The sequence below is a fragment of the Vipera ursinii genome (genome assembly GCF_947247035.1).
Source record: "Vipera ursinii genome assembly, chromosome: 10".
NCBI classification, from domain to species: Eukaryota; Metazoa; Chordata; class Lepidosauria; order Squamata; family Viperidae; genus Vipera; species Vipera ursinii.
Genome location: NC_139520.1, coordinates 22,320,515 through 22,339,259, shown reverse-complemented (window position 1 = coordinate 22,339,259; position 18,745 = coordinate 22,320,515). Strand labels below are relative to the sequence as shown.

At 44.9% G+C, this 18,745-nt stretch overlaps 1 protein-coding gene across 4 annotated transcripts in view; it reads left to right on the top strand.

The window, feature by feature from the left end:
• The window catches only part of ANKRD11 (ankyrin repeat domain containing 11), a 99,066-nt gene that overhangs the window by 46,109 nt on the left and 34,212 nt on the right, over positions 1-18,745 (top strand). For all 4 annotated transcript variants that reach the window (XR_014493397.1, XR_014493398.1, XM_083370384.1 and 1 more), the window contains exon 2: positions 16,261-16,405. Coding sequence is in view for 2 of the 4 variants with exons in the window: in XM_083370384.1 (XP_083226510.1) it covers positions 16,319-16,405 (87 nt within the window). In the remaining 2 variants the exon portion in view is untranslated. The remainder of the gene's footprint in view (positions 1-16,260; positions 16,406-18,745) is intronic.

Here is an 18,745-nt window from a genome sequence, read left to right as displayed (position 1 = left end):
TTTGTTCAGAACTCTACTCTTAAGAAGTGGACTGCATTATTATTCCACTTCTTTAGATAACTGTCCGTTATCTCCTTAGTTACACAAAAGTTTTAACCTAGCCCAGGTTTTCTGGCTTCCCACAAGACGGTTTGGTTCTGTGTGGACTGATTGTGCATACAGGTTCAGAAGACTGATCTGAAAATACAGCATTCATCTCTTCCTTTCTTTGTTTCTGCACGATGGCTCTCAGAATTCTCATCTTTCTTGGGAATAGGCATTGATTGGTTCAGTTTACATTAAGTCTGTCCCTTATTCTACCTTGTTACAAGGTTTAAACAAAATAAACCGAGGAGCTGTTGCTGGTGTGGCTGCTGGCAGGAGCTTTCTCATTCCTGATTTTAAACTGCTGTCCCAAGAAAGACAATCCAGTATCTCCTCTCGGAAGATCTGGACCAGTGGTAGTAAAATAGCTTTAGGTGAGTCTGAGAAAAACGCCAGCGTTATTCCATGCAGGTAAGTAAAGCCTGGCTCCCACCTCTGGGCATAATACGCCATCTTGCCAGGCTGGCACAAGAGACAAGTCCATTTCCTTTCATGGCTGCACCGTCTACCTCCCGATGCAGCCTGCCTAAGGGAGGGTGAGGACATCTTTCACAAGCATTTCTTTAAATAGGATGTTTCCCCTAACAGTTTTATGAGCATTAGAACCTGGTTTCCTGCTTTTCTCAGTTAAAAATGGATAAAATAGCCTTCCACAATCAGGTATCCTCTAGATGTGTTTGACTACAGGTTCCATGGTTTCTAGTCAGGAGGGATTACAGCCTTGCCTATCTGAAGGTCCCAGTATGGTCCCAGATTGTCTTAAAGGCTAAAGCCCGTTCCCTCAGAAGATGGCAGGGAAATTGGAGGCTTTGCTAAAAGAGTCCTGGAAAATAGAAAAGAACCAATCAGAAAATGCTACATGCTAACAACAAAAGGATAGACACAGAACAGCCTGGACAAAATAGTCCAATAAGGGGAGAAATGCCAGCAAAGGGATAAAGTAAGTGCCTGGGCAATTGCAGCTATAATTACTTTCACTTAATTGACATGACTAAGGATTTATAATAGAGATACAATTATTGACATAGCTCTATAAAGTCATGTATATTAAGTATCCCTTATATTTCTGATTATATTGCAATAAATAAAATCATCTTATCAGTCCCCCCACGACCCCACACCATGTTCCCTTCGCTTTCCCAGGTAAGGAATTGGACTAGTTTGCCAGGTGGATGTTCTGTTCCCAGAAGACTAGAATAATTCCTAAGCTAACTTGCGCATTCTTGCACCACTCTTAACCCTACCATCTCAGTATGTTTGCAGAAAAAAATGGTGACTCGAATAAAGGATAATGTTCAACAAAATCCAGCTACCAAGGCTTTGTAAAAATGAAGACTGTTGGTATTGCGAATCTGTGACTTAGCCACGAATTCTTGGGGAGCTTGTGACGTGTTTTATCTTTTCCCTTCTGTCTCGTTTGGACAAAAGGAGCCCGCACCGTATGTGACTCGGGCAGCAGGTTTTGAGCTCCTCGTTCCAGGGAGGTTCGTATGGAGTTAATTGTAAGCCTGTGCACTTTTTCATCCCAAGGAAATCACTACATCTTTTTTGGCATTAGGCCAGGGCTGCTTTCCCCAAATAACATTTTAGAGAGGATATTTATTTTGGGTCAAACTTGTATTGGGAGTAAATGGTTTGCAATGTTACTCAACTAATCAGAACTTTGGAGAGAGGTGTGTTGCGTAAGTGTGCTGTGTAAACTCGGTGGAGTCATTTGTCATATAGAATCGTTTCCATATGAAAACTGTTTCATATCACAAGAAATTGTCAAGGATGTCCTTGTTAATCTTAGCTGGATGCCCTGACAGCATCTCGTCTCTGGCGGTGCTTCTGGGGCCTCCTCTGTTCCCACTGCCTTTCAGTCCGGAAACTTCAGTGGATGCCAGGCCAGGCAGTTTGCAAAGCTTCTACCCAGAACTGGTTCTCTGAAGCTTTTGATTCAGTCAGTTGCCAGATGAGCTTTCCCATTATCTAAATCGCTTGCGGAGATGCAGACTTCCATTATTAGGATCAAACTATAGCGCACCTTCTCTTGTGATGTGCATGACTGGGTGTTTTTGTGGGTGGAGAATCACTGGCCTTGCTTGCTCTGCTGTCTGCTCCTTGTGCTTGTTCTGGTTGTGCTCAGTTGCTTCTGCGATGCTGTTGAGCAACACCAGTTCATACCTCCCGAGTCCCATTCCTACAAGCGCAAGTGATTCTAGCTTCCTTTTTCTTGGAAATAGCCTTTTCTTTTAGCACATTTCATTACAGAGTTCTTGCTTTTTCATTGTTAAGATTTTTCTTGTTTTCCCATTTTAGTGTGTTCTGAAAAATTAAAAAAAAGGCACGGGCAAGTAAGCTTTTAATAGAACACACATCGGAGTGGAGGCTCACCTAATTCCAGGCGTTGGATGAGATAATGACGGGCACCATTAAGGGGAATGTCTACTACAGCACCATGGCAACATTTCTCTCCTGAAATAATTTAGATCTGGCCGCTTCCTTTCCTGTTTCTTGGCTAGATACATAGAAACATTCCGTTTTTCTCACAATGCTCTTTTGCAGAGTTAGCAGTACACATGTCCATTAAGAACCTATGGTATTTCCAGTGGTAGGATTCAGATTTTCAGATGCTTGCCATCATGTGTTAGATCAAAATGAAAGATTTAAATAATTTCTGTCACCCTCAAAGAAAGAACAAGAAGTTTGGAACTACCTGGGTATTCTATCAAGCATTACTAGAAATGGATCCTGTCCTTCCTCCCCCCAGAAGAACAGGAAGTGAGGGCTGCACTTAGCCATCAATCAATGGGAGGGGATGCTTTGCTTTCAGTGGTGGCAGCACCAGAAAGGAGGGGCGCCTCTTTCCCCTGTTGATTTCTTCTAGGAGTAAGATGGATGGATGTCATTTTCCCATGAAGGGCCGTGACTTTCTTCTGTCTCTGTTGAATTTCGGGCATCTCTAGGTCCGCCCGAGAGAGAGTTAACTCTCACGGTTACCCAGGCTGAGAGTGGACTAAAACATGGTTCAGAGCTGCATCTTAACCACCATCTGAGCCTTTTTAGTAAGCCCAGCTTGAATGCTGTTTCATATTTTTACTAACAGATATTATTATAGCTTCTGAGTTTTTCCTGTATTAAAAAAAACAACAATGGCACATAAGATGCAGGAAGGAGCTTGTTTCCACCACGTGATGACTGCTTCAGGTGGTTTTTTTTTTAAGAAACCCTCCTGTATTTGCATTATCATCGTGTTGCAGGTTTTTTGTAACAAGTACCTCAAAGTTTCAAGCTCCACAGATGACAAAATGTGTCTTCCAAAGGCATGTTAAATCAGACTCAACAAGATTGGATACCGAAGGCATTTTTCACTCTTCAGTGTCACGAACCCTACCTCACTAGAAACGAGAAGAGGGAACGTTTGAGAGCGAGAAGAGACTCTGCCCTGGGAGCTTTACTGTTATTTCCTGGCGTCTGTCCTGTTTGTTCCCTTAGTGTTTCTGCTGCAAGCTCGTTCCCCAGAGGTGAGGGAAGACACGCTGCCAGTCTGTATGTTGAAGGCATATTTGCTGGTATTTTGATAAAGAGCCCTCTTGCCCATCTGTAACGTACATAAAGTCTGTAAGGTTAGATTCTTTGGGAGAATTGTGCTAATTTGGCAGGCCTCGTTGATGAGATTGGTTTACCCAGCAAACCGTAAAAAAAATATACCAGGAAATGTGAGAGATTGTAACCAATCATAGGGACATTTCTCCTTTTGCTTGGCCCTGGTCACTAAGTTGCTTCTTTGTTCAGAGTTATCACAGAGGTAGTTTTAACTGTATAATTAAGAATATTTTGCAGTACTTTTCTTTTAATTTTAAGATAAAATAACCTTTGTCATTTTTTACTGTGAGCACACTGGCCCACATTAAAAAAAATTATGTTGCCTGCTCTCAAAAGAGGTATTTATTTTTATTTATTTATTTATTTAATTTATATACCGCCCTTCTCTCAAGAGACTCAGGGCGGTTAACAGGGCAATACGTAAAAGACAGATACAAAAGTTAAAATTAATTAAAACATGATTAAACAATGCCCATAGTACAAATTTAAAATTAACGTCATAATAACAAAACCCACCCCGTCCCATCAGGCCAGGCCCGCTTCCTTAAAAAGATGGGTTTTAAGGTCGCGCCGGAAGGAGCGGAGGTCGGGCGCCATCCGGAGCTCTACCGGAAGATGATTCCATAAGTCCGGTGCGCCCACAGAGAACGCTCTCCCCCTGGGGGCCACCAGTCGGCATTCTTTGACCGGCGGCACCCTGAGGAGGCCCTCTCTGTGGGAGCGTACTGGGCGGAGGGAAGTTGACGCCGGCTGCAGGTGCTCCCCAAGGTATTCTGGACCCATGCCATGGAGGGCTTTGTAGGTCATTACCAACACCTTGAACCTCACCCGGAAGACAACTGGCAACCAATGCAGCTCGCGGAGCAAAGGTGTAACACGGGAGTATCGGGAGACCCCCGACACAACTCTCGCGGCTGCATTCTGTGCCAGCTGGAGCCTCCGAGTGGTCTTCAAGGGTAGCCCCATGTAGAGAGCGTTGCAGTAATCAAGACGAGAGGTCACGAGCGCATGAGTGAGCGTGCGCAAGGCATCCCGGTCTAGATAGGGCCGCAACTGGCGCACCAGGCGAACCTGGGCGAACGCCCCCCTAGTTACAGCTACAATATGGTCTTCTAAAGAGAGCTGTGAATCTAGGAGGACTCCCAAGTTGCGAGCCCTATCTACAGGAGGTAATGACTCACCCCCCATAATGAGGGGTGGAATATCCTGAATATCCCGGGATGCCGGTACGCACAGCCACTCCGTCTTGTCGGGGTTGAGACGAAGCCTGTTCCTCCCCATCCAGACCTGGACCGCCTCCAGGCACCGGGACATCACGTCGAGGGCATCACTGGGGTGGTTTGGGGTCGAAATGAAAAGTTGGGTATCATCAGCATACTGATGATACCCAACTCCAAAACCACGAATGATCTCACCCAGCGGTTTCATATAGATGTTGAACAGAAGGGGCGAGAGGACCGACCCCTGAGGGACTCCACAAGCGAGAGGCCTCGCGGTCGACCTCTGCCCCCCCGTCAACACCGACTGCGAACGTCCCAGGAGATAGGAGGAGAACCACTGAAGAACCGTGCCTCCCACTCCCAATCCCCTGAGACGCCGCAGCAAGATACCATGGTCGATGGTATCGAAAGCCGCTGAGAGGTCTAATAGGACTAGAACAGAGGAGTATCCTCTGTCCCGAGCCCTCCAGAGATCATTCACCAGCGCGACCAATGCCGTCTCCGTGCTGTACCCAGGCCTGAAGCCCGATTGGTACGGGTCTAGATAATCCGCTTCATCCAGGACCAGAGGGAGCTGATGCGCCACCACACTCTCGACAACCTTCGCAAGGAAGCGAAGGTTGGAGACCGGACGAAAGTTATTCAAAACAGCCGGATCCAAGGTAGGCTTCTTGAGGAGAGGTCTCACCACCGCCTCCTTCAAGGCGGCGGGAAAACTGCCCTCACTATACCTATACATAACACACATTACACACACACGGATATTAATCACTGTCCATTTTGAATACATAGCGGAAAGAGGAAGCTTGAGAGTTCACAAGGTTGATGCTCTGTGGAACAAAACTGTGACTGAATCTGGATGTTCTACTTCGGATACCACAAAGCCCCTCCCTCCCAGAAGGTAACAAGGAGAACAGGTTGTGAAGAGGATGCTCTACCATCCCAGACAATACTGTGGCCTTGTTCAAGCATTGCTTGCATGCCCTGTCCCCGATAGAAAGAAGGGAACTAGCAATAATCTTTTCTGCCACCCTCACCACTCTCTGCACCGCCTTCCTGTCCGAAGCAGGGATGCTTCCAAACCAGACAGTGATGCCATATGACAGGATGCTCTCGATCGTCCCTCTATAAAGTGGTCAGGACAGGGGAAGGAAGATTACTGTTCTCATGCGACGTAGAAAATGCAGGCGCTGCTGTGCCCGCTTCACCAGTGTCTCCCTGTTGAGCGACCAAGCTGCACACCCAGAAACGTGATGCTGCTAACGAGTTTTGTGTGTGTGTGTGTGTGTGTGTGTGTGTGTGTGTGTGTGTGTGTTCTAAATAACATCACCAGTAGACATGAATGGACTATGTGGATCAAGAGCTAAAAGAAATCCTGTTTGTATCATATGTTTCCATTCCAATTGACTGTAAAAACAGCATTTTGAAATGGTTCGTGATTGTGTGCAAGTCATACTCTTAGGTAGTTGGCAGGTAGTACGATGCCAATGTTAATTCCACATTGCCTTTCTCTTTCCTTGCAAGATAAGCCAGTCTGGGCTACCACAGCGTGTTCCGTCTCAATCAGCATTTTGAGTTGGAAGCCTCTGATGATACGTCTGGTGTCCCTGGTGAGGCACTCTGGCCTTTTGCAGAGACGCTCTTTACTCTGCTCGTACGGCAGTGAAGAAATGCCCAGATAGTGAGCCTTTTAGAAAAGCATAACAGGCTGCATTAAATCAGTGGCAGTTTTTGTTTGGGCCAGTCCATTCTTTGACAGTGAGACCCTCGAGATCTAACGGGTCGTTCTTAGTCTCAAAAAGGTTGCCCATCCTTGATCGAATGAGATGCAATGAAATCCACGTGATCCTCTTTTGTTGTAGTTGCTCCTATGCATTCACCTTAGTCCATGTTAATAATTGCCAGAATGTACTTCTGTGCCCGTTACTTGATTTTCTTCCTTACGATGCGCAAAAGTAGATAATGAAATCAATTTGCTTACTTCAGAGAAGTCGGCTTTAGCCACGTTGCCCGGAGACAGTTGGGCCAGGCTGCCTCCAGGGCTGGTCTTTGAGATGGGCAGCCCTGCTGTCATGTGCCAAGGGTATTCACAAGAGAGAAGCTCCTGGGATCAGGACAAAGCAGTTTACAAAAAGCCAGAATTAGGACACAAGATTAAGACATTGAAACAGCAATATTGAGAAGCTTATAATACACGTTGAAATTGACCAAACAAACACTACAAAAGTTAGTCAGCCTAAAAACTGCCCTTCTTAGCAATCTGGTGGCCATTCGGGATAAATAATAAAAATGTACAGCGGCTCACCTGAAAACTTAACAGGAAAGGGGAAAGCTTTGGGCCAGGAGGGAACCATATCTGTAGGATGAAGTGGTTGAGAAATTTCCCGTTGCAGCTGATGATGTAAAAAAAAAAGTAAGAAAAGCTGCAGGCAGTGAACTCCTGGTCCGCATGCCAGCATGAGAATACTTAATCCTGGCGCTACTGCGGAGACTCAAGAAGAGTCCCATTAAGAGTGCCATCCGCTCCCTTTGGGAACCAGGGTGGGAGAAGCTGAAAGAGGGCTGGGAGTGGATCTGCACAGAGGCAGTGGCACTATTTCAGCCTCACCTTCCTCGCAGGAGAGCTGTGAGAATTGGATGCCCAGGAGAGAAAATGAAAGCGTAGTCTGTTCCTGGATCCTTAGAGTAAGGATGAGATGAAAACACTATGGGTATATTTTAGGGAGTCGTTCCGTTCAATCCTGTGGGGGAATTCCTTCGGCCCTGGCAGTTAAAACATCTTGATTCAGAAAGAGTTCACTAGAAGTCTCGATAAAGATCTTCCAATGTAATTGTGTGTTTTACTTACTGTCAGGTTAGTTGGCGTCCATCTGGAGACATTTAGTACACAAGGTTATTGCCTACCGTGCCCAGTCTCTCCACGGAAAGAGTAATTTGCTCTGGACTAAGCAAAATGTGGGGGCTTATGGGCAACTCTTTATTTTGAAGATTTAGAAATACTGCTTGTTGTTGTTGCCATCATTTAAAATTGTTATTAAAATGGAAAAGTCAACATTACACGGTCTGTCTTGATACCCTTCTGAATTAAAACAAAAGGATGGGGTCCAAGTCTTCCTGAGACATGCAGGCGTTTTGAAGGCTCCAGAAACCCAGCTCTTGCAGCGCTTCTGGAGGTTTTGGGAGCCTCATGGGAACAGGCTCCAGGAGCTGCATTGGATGGCCTACGCAGCCTCCCCACAGCAGGAGAAAAATGCCTGAAGGGAAGTGGAGCACAGCAGATCTTTGGGAATGCTTGGGGGGGGGGGCAGTCATGCTGTTGCCTGTGGCCTTCCCACCTGGGAAAACGGCCCAAGGCAGCATTTGTGAGTCATTGCATAGGCACGAGGGCTGGCATAGAGGCCTGGGGCAGCGGCAACTGGCTGTGACTGCTGAAGAATCTGGGCCTCTACTGTACTTAGCCCAGCTTGGGGCTGCTGCTGCCAAATGCAGGACTCAACTGTGATGGCTGTGACTTTGCACAACATTGCAGCACACCCCAGCTCATGCCTGGCCTGCGCCAGGCCTCCCAGGGTGCTCTGCTTAATGACCATAGTGCCAGGATTCTACTTTGAATTATTTTATTCAAAACATGTCCATCTTTTTAGGTAGAAAATATTCAAAAGAGAGTAGAAATGTTTTAAGTAAACAAATGTTAAATAAAACTGCAGCTGAATTAGTTCTGCTTTTCATTGCCTGGCTGTCTGTGAGAAAATTTGAAAGAATGACTCCCTAGCTGAAAAGCCAGTCTTATGAATGCAAAAATTCTGGAATTCTCAGTGTTGAGAGTTTGAGTAGTGACATACTTTCTTTGTGATGAAGCATCTTTCTAGAATGTAAAGACATTTGGAGTTTATATTTAGCACGAACCTTGTGGTTCCAGTAATCCCCTAATACTTGCCTGTTTAATTTTGAATGGTCCCTGCAACCTCTTTAATGCCTTCGGGCCTTTTCACAGCACAAGTCTTTGCTGTTGGACTGGCGCAGCCTCACTGGCAAAACAGAAGGATCACTTTAGATCAGCCATTGCATTGGTGTTCTTTCTTTTAGGTTACATTTGAAGGTCTACAAATTTATACTCGGGTTTTAACTGGGGAGCCTTAGGTGCTCTCTAAGCTTGGTTGTTTGCTTGCAGGCGTTTCATTACCCAACTAGATAACGCCATCAGCGTGAGTGAGTGTGGGTTTGCACCCTATCTACATGCAGTAGCAGCTTGCCCTGTTGCTGGTGTAGTGCCTTGAGTAGGGTTTTGTTTTCTGCTCTATGGTTTGGTGCTAATCCCTGCTCGAGAGCCAGTTTGGTGTAGTGGCGAGGGCATCGGGCTAGAAACCAAGAGACCCTGAGTCCTGGTCCTGCCTCAGGCACAAAACCAGCCAGGGCCCTTGGGCCAGCCGCTTTCTCTCAGTCCGAGGAAGGGGCCATTGGCAATCCACTTACGGAAAACCTTGCCAAGCAAAGTGCGGGGATTTCTCCAGGCAGACTCTGAGAATAGGACACAACCGAGCGGTAGGGGGGAAAAACCTTTGCTTATCTGGGTGTTGGCTGCTAGAGAGGCCGTGTTTTTATTTCCTTCTTAAAAAATTTTAATTGTCTCTTTTGAATGGAGCATAAATGTGGCTTACGTGTCTATTGATGGCTGATTTGGCTGATGCCAGGCTTCTAGGAATTTCCTCGTGGTTTTGGATTAGGTTGAACTTATTGTTTACCAGTGGAAACTTATGATTGAGTCTGTCCATGTGTGGTTAAACTAAGGGGTTTTCATTGTGTCCTACTCTGTAGGACAGCCAGCCAGAAGACTAGCAGAGCGCATCCGTAAACACTGACTAGCAGTCAGATAAATCTATCTTTGTACCACAGCAGTACGCCTCTTTTTGTCAACACATTTCCTGTTATGTTAAATATTACAAGCTTCTCTAGAGCACCTACTTTTTGCTGTAGTTCCAGGTGATAGAAAGGACTTAACGTAGAGCTGGCATGGAAATAGCCCCATCTTTTAGCTACTACTAGTCAAGGTTCGATTAGGCTAGTTTTTCATCTTACCCTTTCAATTAATTCAGGACTGGAGAAGAATTCAGAGTGTTGTTTCCGTGCCTTTACTGTATTCACGTAGGGCAGATGGAGAAATTTTCTGTGAGGAAGGAAGCCTCCCTGGACCAGGAGGAGAAGACTGAGGGGAAGTGTGGCGTGGTCCTTCCCCACCATTCTGAGAGGTTCTGCTTTTTGCAAAAGTCGAGAGAACTGCCAGCAGGTTCTTTAATCCTCTCCTTGCCTGATGAAAAATTATGACTCTCTTTTAGGGCTGCTGCTCTATTAAGTTCTTTATTATTTGATAGTTGGGGATGAAACAAACACAATACTGATCCTCATTATTATTATTATTATTAATTAATTAAACGTATAAGCTGCCTGATTCCAGATGATTTGGAGGGGTTGTTTACAGGTAAAAAGTTGTAAAAATACAATGATAGGCAAAAATGAAAATGGGAAGAATGATCAAAAAGCAAGCTGAGAAATTGGATTTTCTAGATGAGTGTGCAAATTAAGCAGGAAAAACATCATCATATAAGAAGTTATACTGGGATGTCATGCTGAGGTTCACTTACCCTTTCCTTTGCTCTTTATACCACAAAGTTCACAGGAAGCATTAATGACAAATGCACACCAGATTTCTGCCTTGGCAGTTACACTTGGTTGTGCATCGTTCACAGAAGCCTAAATTTATTTGTTTAAAACACTGTATCCAGAAGTCTGGGTGCTTGTTACTTCATCATCCTTTTACTCATTGTCAGTATCAATTATAAAACTATATAATATTATGTATTCCCAAAAGGGAACTGGGAAATTCAGGAAAAATCATTGTAACCTGAAAGTTGCAGAAAGGCTGGGCTTTCTTTTCTGTGCACGACAGAGTTATCGGGATTTGTTTCCTTGATGGTGTAAAAGAGAACTTCACAACAGACACCCGAATAGCCTTGAGAGCTGCCTCATCCACGCCACAGACCATTCAGCCGGGAGCCTGTGTGGATCATTGAATGTTCTCTCCTTGAAGCTTGTGAGTAATCGGTGAAGCTGGAAAAAGCAGCTGCCCTTCATCCAGAGGCCTTTCCGACCTTAGCAGGACTGCCGGCTCCCTAACGCCAGGTTCATTCGGGGGCTTTGCAGGCCGGCCTCTTGCTGTGGCAATTCTCCTGCTGTTGTGCTGGCCAAATCCCCTTGGCATGGCTGCTGCTTGCCAGCCCTCTCTCTCCCTTTGGGGCCCTCACTTCCGGGCATATTGGGCCATTCTGGCCTGGATGCCTTCAGCCAACACAGATCAAGAGCGCACCCTCGCCAGCTCTCCTGGGCTGTAAGCAGAATCCCAGGGTGGTGGAAGCTGGCAGCAGTGAAAGCAATTCAGCGCTTGAGTTTGCTTGCAGGGCTCTGCCCCGCTGACCGGTGTCAGCAGAGCCTCTAAAATGAAGCTGCGGCCTGGGAAGGCCTTAAAGGCTGTGTGGCTTCATTCTCCAAAGAGAATTTTGATTCCATTCTTTTATTTCAAAAACCCTAATCATTAGGTGTTAATTTAATGTGAAAATAAAGTCTCCTTTGACTCAAATTAGACTCCCAAGGCATCAGTGGAGTATACTTGGCAGCAGAGCAGAAGTGATTTTCCGATGCCTTTTTCCAAGATGTTTTGAGTTGCCCGTTCAGTCTCCTGCCTGAGGTTTCCTGGAGATCGCCAGAGAATAGCCAGACTTCAAGCTGTTTAGTTACCAGTCCCATCCAAGGGAGGAGCCTGACCTAGATTAGAATGGCGGAGGTTCTTTCTACAAGTGTCTCTTCAGAAAAAAATATCTAGATTTGTATATTTGGAGGGGGTACATAATTAAAACTAATAACGGGGCAGATTTTTGATGGAAGCCATATCATTACTATGATGTTATAATCTGAGAATAATCAGATCAATATCTGAATCTTAGGCAAATTTCTAAAATCTAGCAAATTTCTAAAATCTTTCAATCCAAAGTAATATTTGAACCTTCCTTCCTTCCTTCCTTCCTTCCTTCCTTCCTTCCTTCCTTCCTTCCTTCCTTCCTTCCTTCCTTCCTTCCTTCCTTCCTTCCTTCCTTCCTTCCTTCCTTGGAAGCACCTAATTTGAGTATTAAATTAAAAAAATGGATTCTTAAAAGCAGCAGGCTCAGAAGTTGTGTATGGACTAGAGAACTGGTATTTCTGGGTGTGAAGCAAGACTTCCAGGACCAGAGGTTCAGGCTTCTCATTTGCCTAAGGACTGAAATCTGATCAAATTAAAAAGCATGTAATTATCACTGAGCACTTGATGTAGCATCCCATGTGTGCCAGTGCAGGAAGAAGAGAGAGAGCTAAAATGCCTGGAGATATTACAGCAGCTTGTAATAACTTGTTTGTGGCAGGCATCATTTCAAACTTTACTTACTTTATTTTGACTTTACCTGACTCTAATGGGCTTTTCATCCCAGAGGATCGAGAGTAGTTTCAAAAAGTCTTGAAACCACAAAAAGGCCACAGTGCTTAACAGTACCATAAACATTTGAAAACAAAGCTAGTTTTAAAACCATATTCAAACTTCATTCTCTTCCACAAATGGTGGAGTGAACATGCATATCTCAGCTGGCCTCAGCCACCATCATCCGGAGTGGCTGCAACCAAGGAAGAGCCGCAGCTCAGGGGGGGGGGGGGAGGAGGCTTTTCGGCCGTTTTCACAACGTTTGGCATTTTGCATGGGGGGGAGGAAATGCACAGCACAGCCCCCCTTCCCCCCCCAAGAAACGCCCCCTGCTCTCAGTCCACAGCTACCTTTCAGCTGCAAAGACCCTGCAGGTCTCCCAGAGGGCCAAGCAGGGGAAGCCGGAGGGAGGGAGGGCCGGGTGGGACCTCCCGGCTCCCCACAAGGCCCCCCCATCACCCTTCCCACCACCCTCCCTCAAGGGGATGCTGCTTTTCCAGACGTTTTCCCAGCCAGACATGTTTACAGGGCCTAGGAACTAGGAAGCTCTCTTTTTTAAAAAGCATTTGTGAAAGCACTGACATTTAAACTCCCGAGCTGCCCTTTCACTGAATAATTTTCCTGAACTTTCTAGGACACCTTCTGTTGGGCAGGCCAAGAGGAGGAGGTGGATCCTGTGGGGGGGCAAGAGCCCTCCTTCCCCAGCCCCGACTGGAGGTGCTCTCTGGCCTTTCCGATTCTTTTCAAGGCAGGTTAATGCTGGGGGGGGGAGCCGTCCTTGAAAAAAAGGGCCAACGTAGCTTGCCTGGTAGTGTCTCCCCTTCTGCCCAATCTATATCTGCCTAACCACAATAGGGTTTCATAGATTGAAAGTCAGTTGTGATTTATAAGCTGCTTTGTCTCAGGAAGGCTTCTCCCTCATCCTCAACCCCTTATTCCCCTTTTTTCCAAAGAGGAACTTCATTAAGCTGGTTTATGAAAATGACTTTAAAATGGAAACAATTCTTATTTCAGGTTGAATAGGTAGCGATACCTAGGCAGTCCAGTTGCACATGCGTAGCTGTTTGCCAGATCTAAATTGGGTTTTTATTGTTGCTGCTGCTGAGAATAATTGGAGGATTATATAGTATGTTTCCAAGCCTATTTGGGCATCCATAGAGAAAAAAAATGCTTGGACAAGTCAACATACTTGATTTCTAAATAGTATTCTGCATAGGAAGCAGAGTCACAGTTCAGAAAAGTAGATTGGTCAGAAATGATAGCTGACTATTTTTTCAAGGCAAGATAAGACTTTTTTTTAAAAAAAAATAGAACATAGAGGCCATTTCACCCCCACTGATGGAAAGCTGGTTCAAAGTGTGTAAGTGTGTCTTCTCTTTTCTCCACCTCAGACTCCTTCACAATGTGCTGTGAAACAAAATGGAGATTTCAGGCACTGCTGGTAATTGTTGTGCAAATATAATACTCCCTCCAAGCTGCTAAGCAGGCCAGTGCTCTGTTTACACGAAGAGGCAGCCAGCTTTCCAAGTGTAATGAGTCAGCTACATGAACAGAAGGGGTGTGGAATTAATCTGGCATCCTTCTGGCTTGCTCTCAGAAAACCAGGTTTTGAAACTCCCTTCAAAATAGGTATACCTCCTAACTACAAACGGCTCTCTTGCTCTCCAGAATAAGCAAACAGTTTTCCCCCCCCCCAGCATAATTGAACCAAATGCCTGGCCAAATGCCCTTCAAGGATTCATTCTGAACTGCAGTATCCATTTGGAGGTGGCTGTCAGTGAATATATTCAGAAAGGATTGAACGTCCGGGCTCCCATTTCCCTTATCTTAAGGGCTTGGCTAAAGAAAATGAGGGTGCAGGCTGATGTAACGCGGAAGCCCTGCCTGAATCAGGATTGACTGTTAGCTTGATTATTTCTCAGAGACCCGGCTAAATGTGCCAACAGCCGTCACGAAATGAGGCTGGAGATGATGCAATACATTCCCCATGCTTATTGTTAGCCCAGACCTAACTTTCCCCCCTGAATTGACAGTCGACTGTAAATGTTGAATGATCTGTGACGGATGGCTGGGGAATTCTGGGAGTTGAAGGCCACACATCTTCAAGTTGCCATGTTTGAGAAACACTGATCTGTGAGATTTTAAAGAAGCAATTTCTGAGGAAAGAGAGCTCGCTTGATGCTTTAGGCTCTGAAGGCGTTTTAAGGGGAGCATTTTGAAAAGAAGAAGAAAAGGCACCTCGCCCTTTTTCTAGGCGGGAGTAGTTGGGGCCATAACTGACCATTAAGAGTTGCCTAATAATTGTTGGCTGAATTTTATTTAAAAGAATATATCTTGTCTTTTCAACTGACAAATGGCTTTCAAGGCTGATATTAGAAACAAAGGATTGTTGAGGATTTATCTACTTAATATTTTAGTGTTGGCTTTAGTGTCCAAGATACTTGTGATTCAGAGCTTTAAATGCTAGAAAAGGTCAGGAACCTGTAAGGAGAGCAGGACAGAGATCTGGCTGAATAAAAGAAATTCACATAACTCGCCCTGCAAGTTAATATGTTCCTCACCCAGCATGCTGTAAATGAAATTTCTTACTGTCAAAATTTAGTAAAAAAAGAAGAAGAAGAAAATCGTGGCAATTATAGCACAGTGTGTCATCTTTTACAGGATATGGATTTAGGAATTTTGTGTCTTGAACCTTTATTGTGTGGCTTCCTTGTGCTCAGTGGCTGGACCTAGAGCATCAAAGCGATGAGAAAGTTGTTGTGTTTTTCATGGGGCTTTTGCTGGAAAGACTATCGATTTGAGTCTTGTATACCTCTCTCCTTTCTCTTTCCCCGCCATGCATGTTGTAAAAATTCAAGATTCCTGAGAGAGAGAGAGAGAGAGAAAAAAGAAAGGTTGTTTTGGACACCTCTTTCCCCCAACCCATCCTTACTTAGTCACAGTCTCCCTGCTCTTTGAACGTTTTCTTTCAGTTGAGTGTTTTTAAAGAGAGAGAAGGAGAGGAAAGCTTGCTACGTACATGTAGCCAAATTATGGGACGTGGCAACGGTCTTTATGAGGGAAACCTTTTTCAGTGCTCTGCTTTCTTAGGTTAAAACAAAGTCTTTTCTGATCCAGGCGATTGAATTCTATGTGCAAATAAATGACTGTAAAGGGTCTTGGAGATAAGTTACAGTGTTTACTACTACTATTACTACTGGTGCTACTATGTACTGCAAAATTCAGTTGTTTTTTTTTAATCTTGTAACCAAGCAACTCACGGCATGGGTAACAAAGCTTTGTTGCTGTGCTTCTGAATTGTGCTTCGCCTACACACACACACACACACACACACACACACACACACACACACACACACGTAACCTTGAGTGGCTTGGGGAAGACATTTTCTCAGTTGTGCAAAAAAACGTTAGATGCCGTCTTTATAGTTTTCCATCTTCGCTTTCTTCTAGCAGCGGTTTGGTATCAGAAGCAAATTTCTCTGGCATTTCATGTGATACTCCCACAAGCATCAGGAGAATGCAGTTTAATTGCAACACACATGTGAGCAAGGAATTACAGTTTGATGGGAAAGTATGCGCATGTTTGCATGTACATGTATGCAGATTTTAAAAAAAGACGATTCCTCTAAGGAATCCAGAAAATGGTCCGTCGGAGCCATTTTCTCAGGCGGCCTTGGGAGCGCTGCCGGCCTTCCTTCTTTGCAGGTGAATTGGAAAGGCCAAGTCCTGAAGCCCGGCGTCCCCAGACGGTCCCCATCAGAGCCCTTGGCCTGGCCCATCCCTCAGTTATTGTTACCACTCGTCCCCTCCCCCACCCTTTTCTTCTTCCTAGACCGTGGCTCACCTGTCCGTTTCCTTATTTCAGACAGTTGATGATGAAGCGACGGCAGCATAAATGAAGGACAAGTAAGGAAGGCAGAACGATGCCCAAGGGTGGGTGTTCTAAAACACCACAATCGGACGATTTCTCTCTCAGCAACAACATGGTGGAGAAACAAACTGGGAAAAAGGTAACGTCTCTTTTTCATGTTTTCAGTACTGGGCTGAATTTTGTTGGGAGAACCTTCTTCACACGCTCCCCCCACCCTGCACCTCCCCCCACCTGACAGCACCATTTACCTGCCCTCCAGCCTGCTTGTGAGCCACCCGGGCCCTACAGTTTCCTGCCCGCTTCTCCACTGACTTGGTTGCGGGAATGCTTCGCTCATTGACCGCAGGATTCGGTTAATGACAGCAAACAAGCTTGCATAGATTGCTGTTGCTAAGCAATGCAGTCGCTCTTTATGACCGCGTTACTTAGCAATAGAAATTTTCCAACAGAAATTCACGGACTACCTGTATATAGTTGCAAATGATAAAATAGGTGTTTCTGCGGTCTTCTTGCAAACATTTGTTTTTCTTTCCACCAACGTAGTGAAATGTCTGGAAGGCAGTTGTGACTTGCAGTTCTTCAGAATGCTGGGAATGTAATCTCCGTGTACCTCCATATCCGGAATGTGATTGCCACTGCTTTGCCTTGTCTCATAGCCAGGTGGGCTTAACAAGACTGAGCATGGATCGATCTTCCACGCTCGCTCACCTTTCCTGTTCTTGACCTGTACAAAAGAGCACAGACTGTGCTCAGGAAAGGCCAGGCAAGGCTGGTGACTTGGCTGCAAGGAGGGGCACCAGCCCGTCTCTGCTTTCTAGTTATCGGCACTGCTGTGTGCCAAAACCCTGACTGAGGGGAAAAGGCAGCTGGTCCCGAGGCCTGTGCTTCTAGGGATTGCTTGCCGGGCACTTCTGGAGCGCAGCTTTTTGTTTGTCAACAAAGGCTTCTGTCTGCATGGCTTTCTCTGCTTGCTTGGAGGGGCGGCCTATGAGAACGCACAGGGCTGGGAATCCCATCCCAAGCCTTGGCCAGCAACCAGTGGGAGGCTAGTGTTAACTCAGAGTGCCTTGCAGGATGAGCTGTTGGTGAAGCATGGCCTCCCCTTGAAGCTAGCCGGAGAGAAAATAGTGTGCTTATTATTGATGGAAAACCATCGGTCCTCCCCGCTCCCCAAGTCCTCTGGTCTTTTCTCTGTATATTCATCTGCAGCGTGTCGCAGCCAGCCAATTGGGAGCTTTTGTCCTTGCAGCAAAACTTACTGGATTGTGTGAATTTTGATTTTTGTTTCACAGAATTTAACGTGTGTATCACCTAGGCTTTGATAAACAAGCTAGCAGGAGAAATATCTGCATTTTCTCACCACTGCTGTTTTCCATCTGCTTCATTAAATCTCAAAAGACTGAAATCTTTCTTTGTAATATGAGTTAAGAGGGGTGGAGATGGTGCTAGTTCTCAGTCTCAGAAAGGCCGTAGGACTTTATAATGTGATGGAAGCATTTTGGCCCTATTCCAACTTCCATCTCCATCATCTTGCATCCACAACCTGATTAGCTGTGTGAGGAATGCTGGGGATTGTAGTCCCATAGCAAAATAAGAGCCAGCCTTCCTTCCTTCCTTCCTTCCTTCCTTCCTTCCTTCCTTCCTTCCTTCCTTCCTTCCTTCCTTCCTTCCTTCCTTCCTTCCTTCCTTTCCTCCCTCCCGATAATTGGAAATGGCAATCAGAATTATTTTGGTGGAACTGTTCTACTTGGAGTATAACTGGGATTTAGGCTTTCTTTATCTCGTTCTGCAAAGTTTTGTGCAATGAGTGTGCACCTATTTCTTTAGATATAAAATAAAACTTTTATGTGGTTGAAGTCCAAAAAAGCCGGACTAGATTGTCTGCCATCATGGTTGGGATCATAATGTATCTCAAAAGTATCTGCAGAATGAATAATTCATCAAAATAATGAAATAGGTGTTTTGTGTAAGTTGTGCCCTTTTTTGTATGTGTGAGTATCAAACATCACAATGCTGCTAGTGGCTAAAAGCAGAGATATGAGCCTTAATCATTGATTAAACCATGTTCAAAATGTGCTTGTTTTATTCTGTTTTTATTTTGCTTTTAATTGTTAGCCACCCAGACTTATACATGTGGGATGGGCAACTTATACATTTAATTAATTAATTGTGGGAATGAGACTAACATGAAGTTCCATTTACCCATCAAGAATTAATTTTTCTTGATAGAACTCCCTATTTTTCCATGATTTATTTAATCTCTGTTCAAAGCCTGATAAATTAGTGGATGTTACCACATCCATTATTGAAATGTAGATAATACTTTGCCATGCTATCCTTTTAATAATGTTTATTTCAAAAGGATATGCTGGCAAACTGCTCACTGGTTTGAAGTTGTTTCCACGAATTATGGTTTCATTAAGTGGAGAAAATAGAAGATGGGATGAGTAATTTTGATTTCAGAAAGGATTCAGAATAA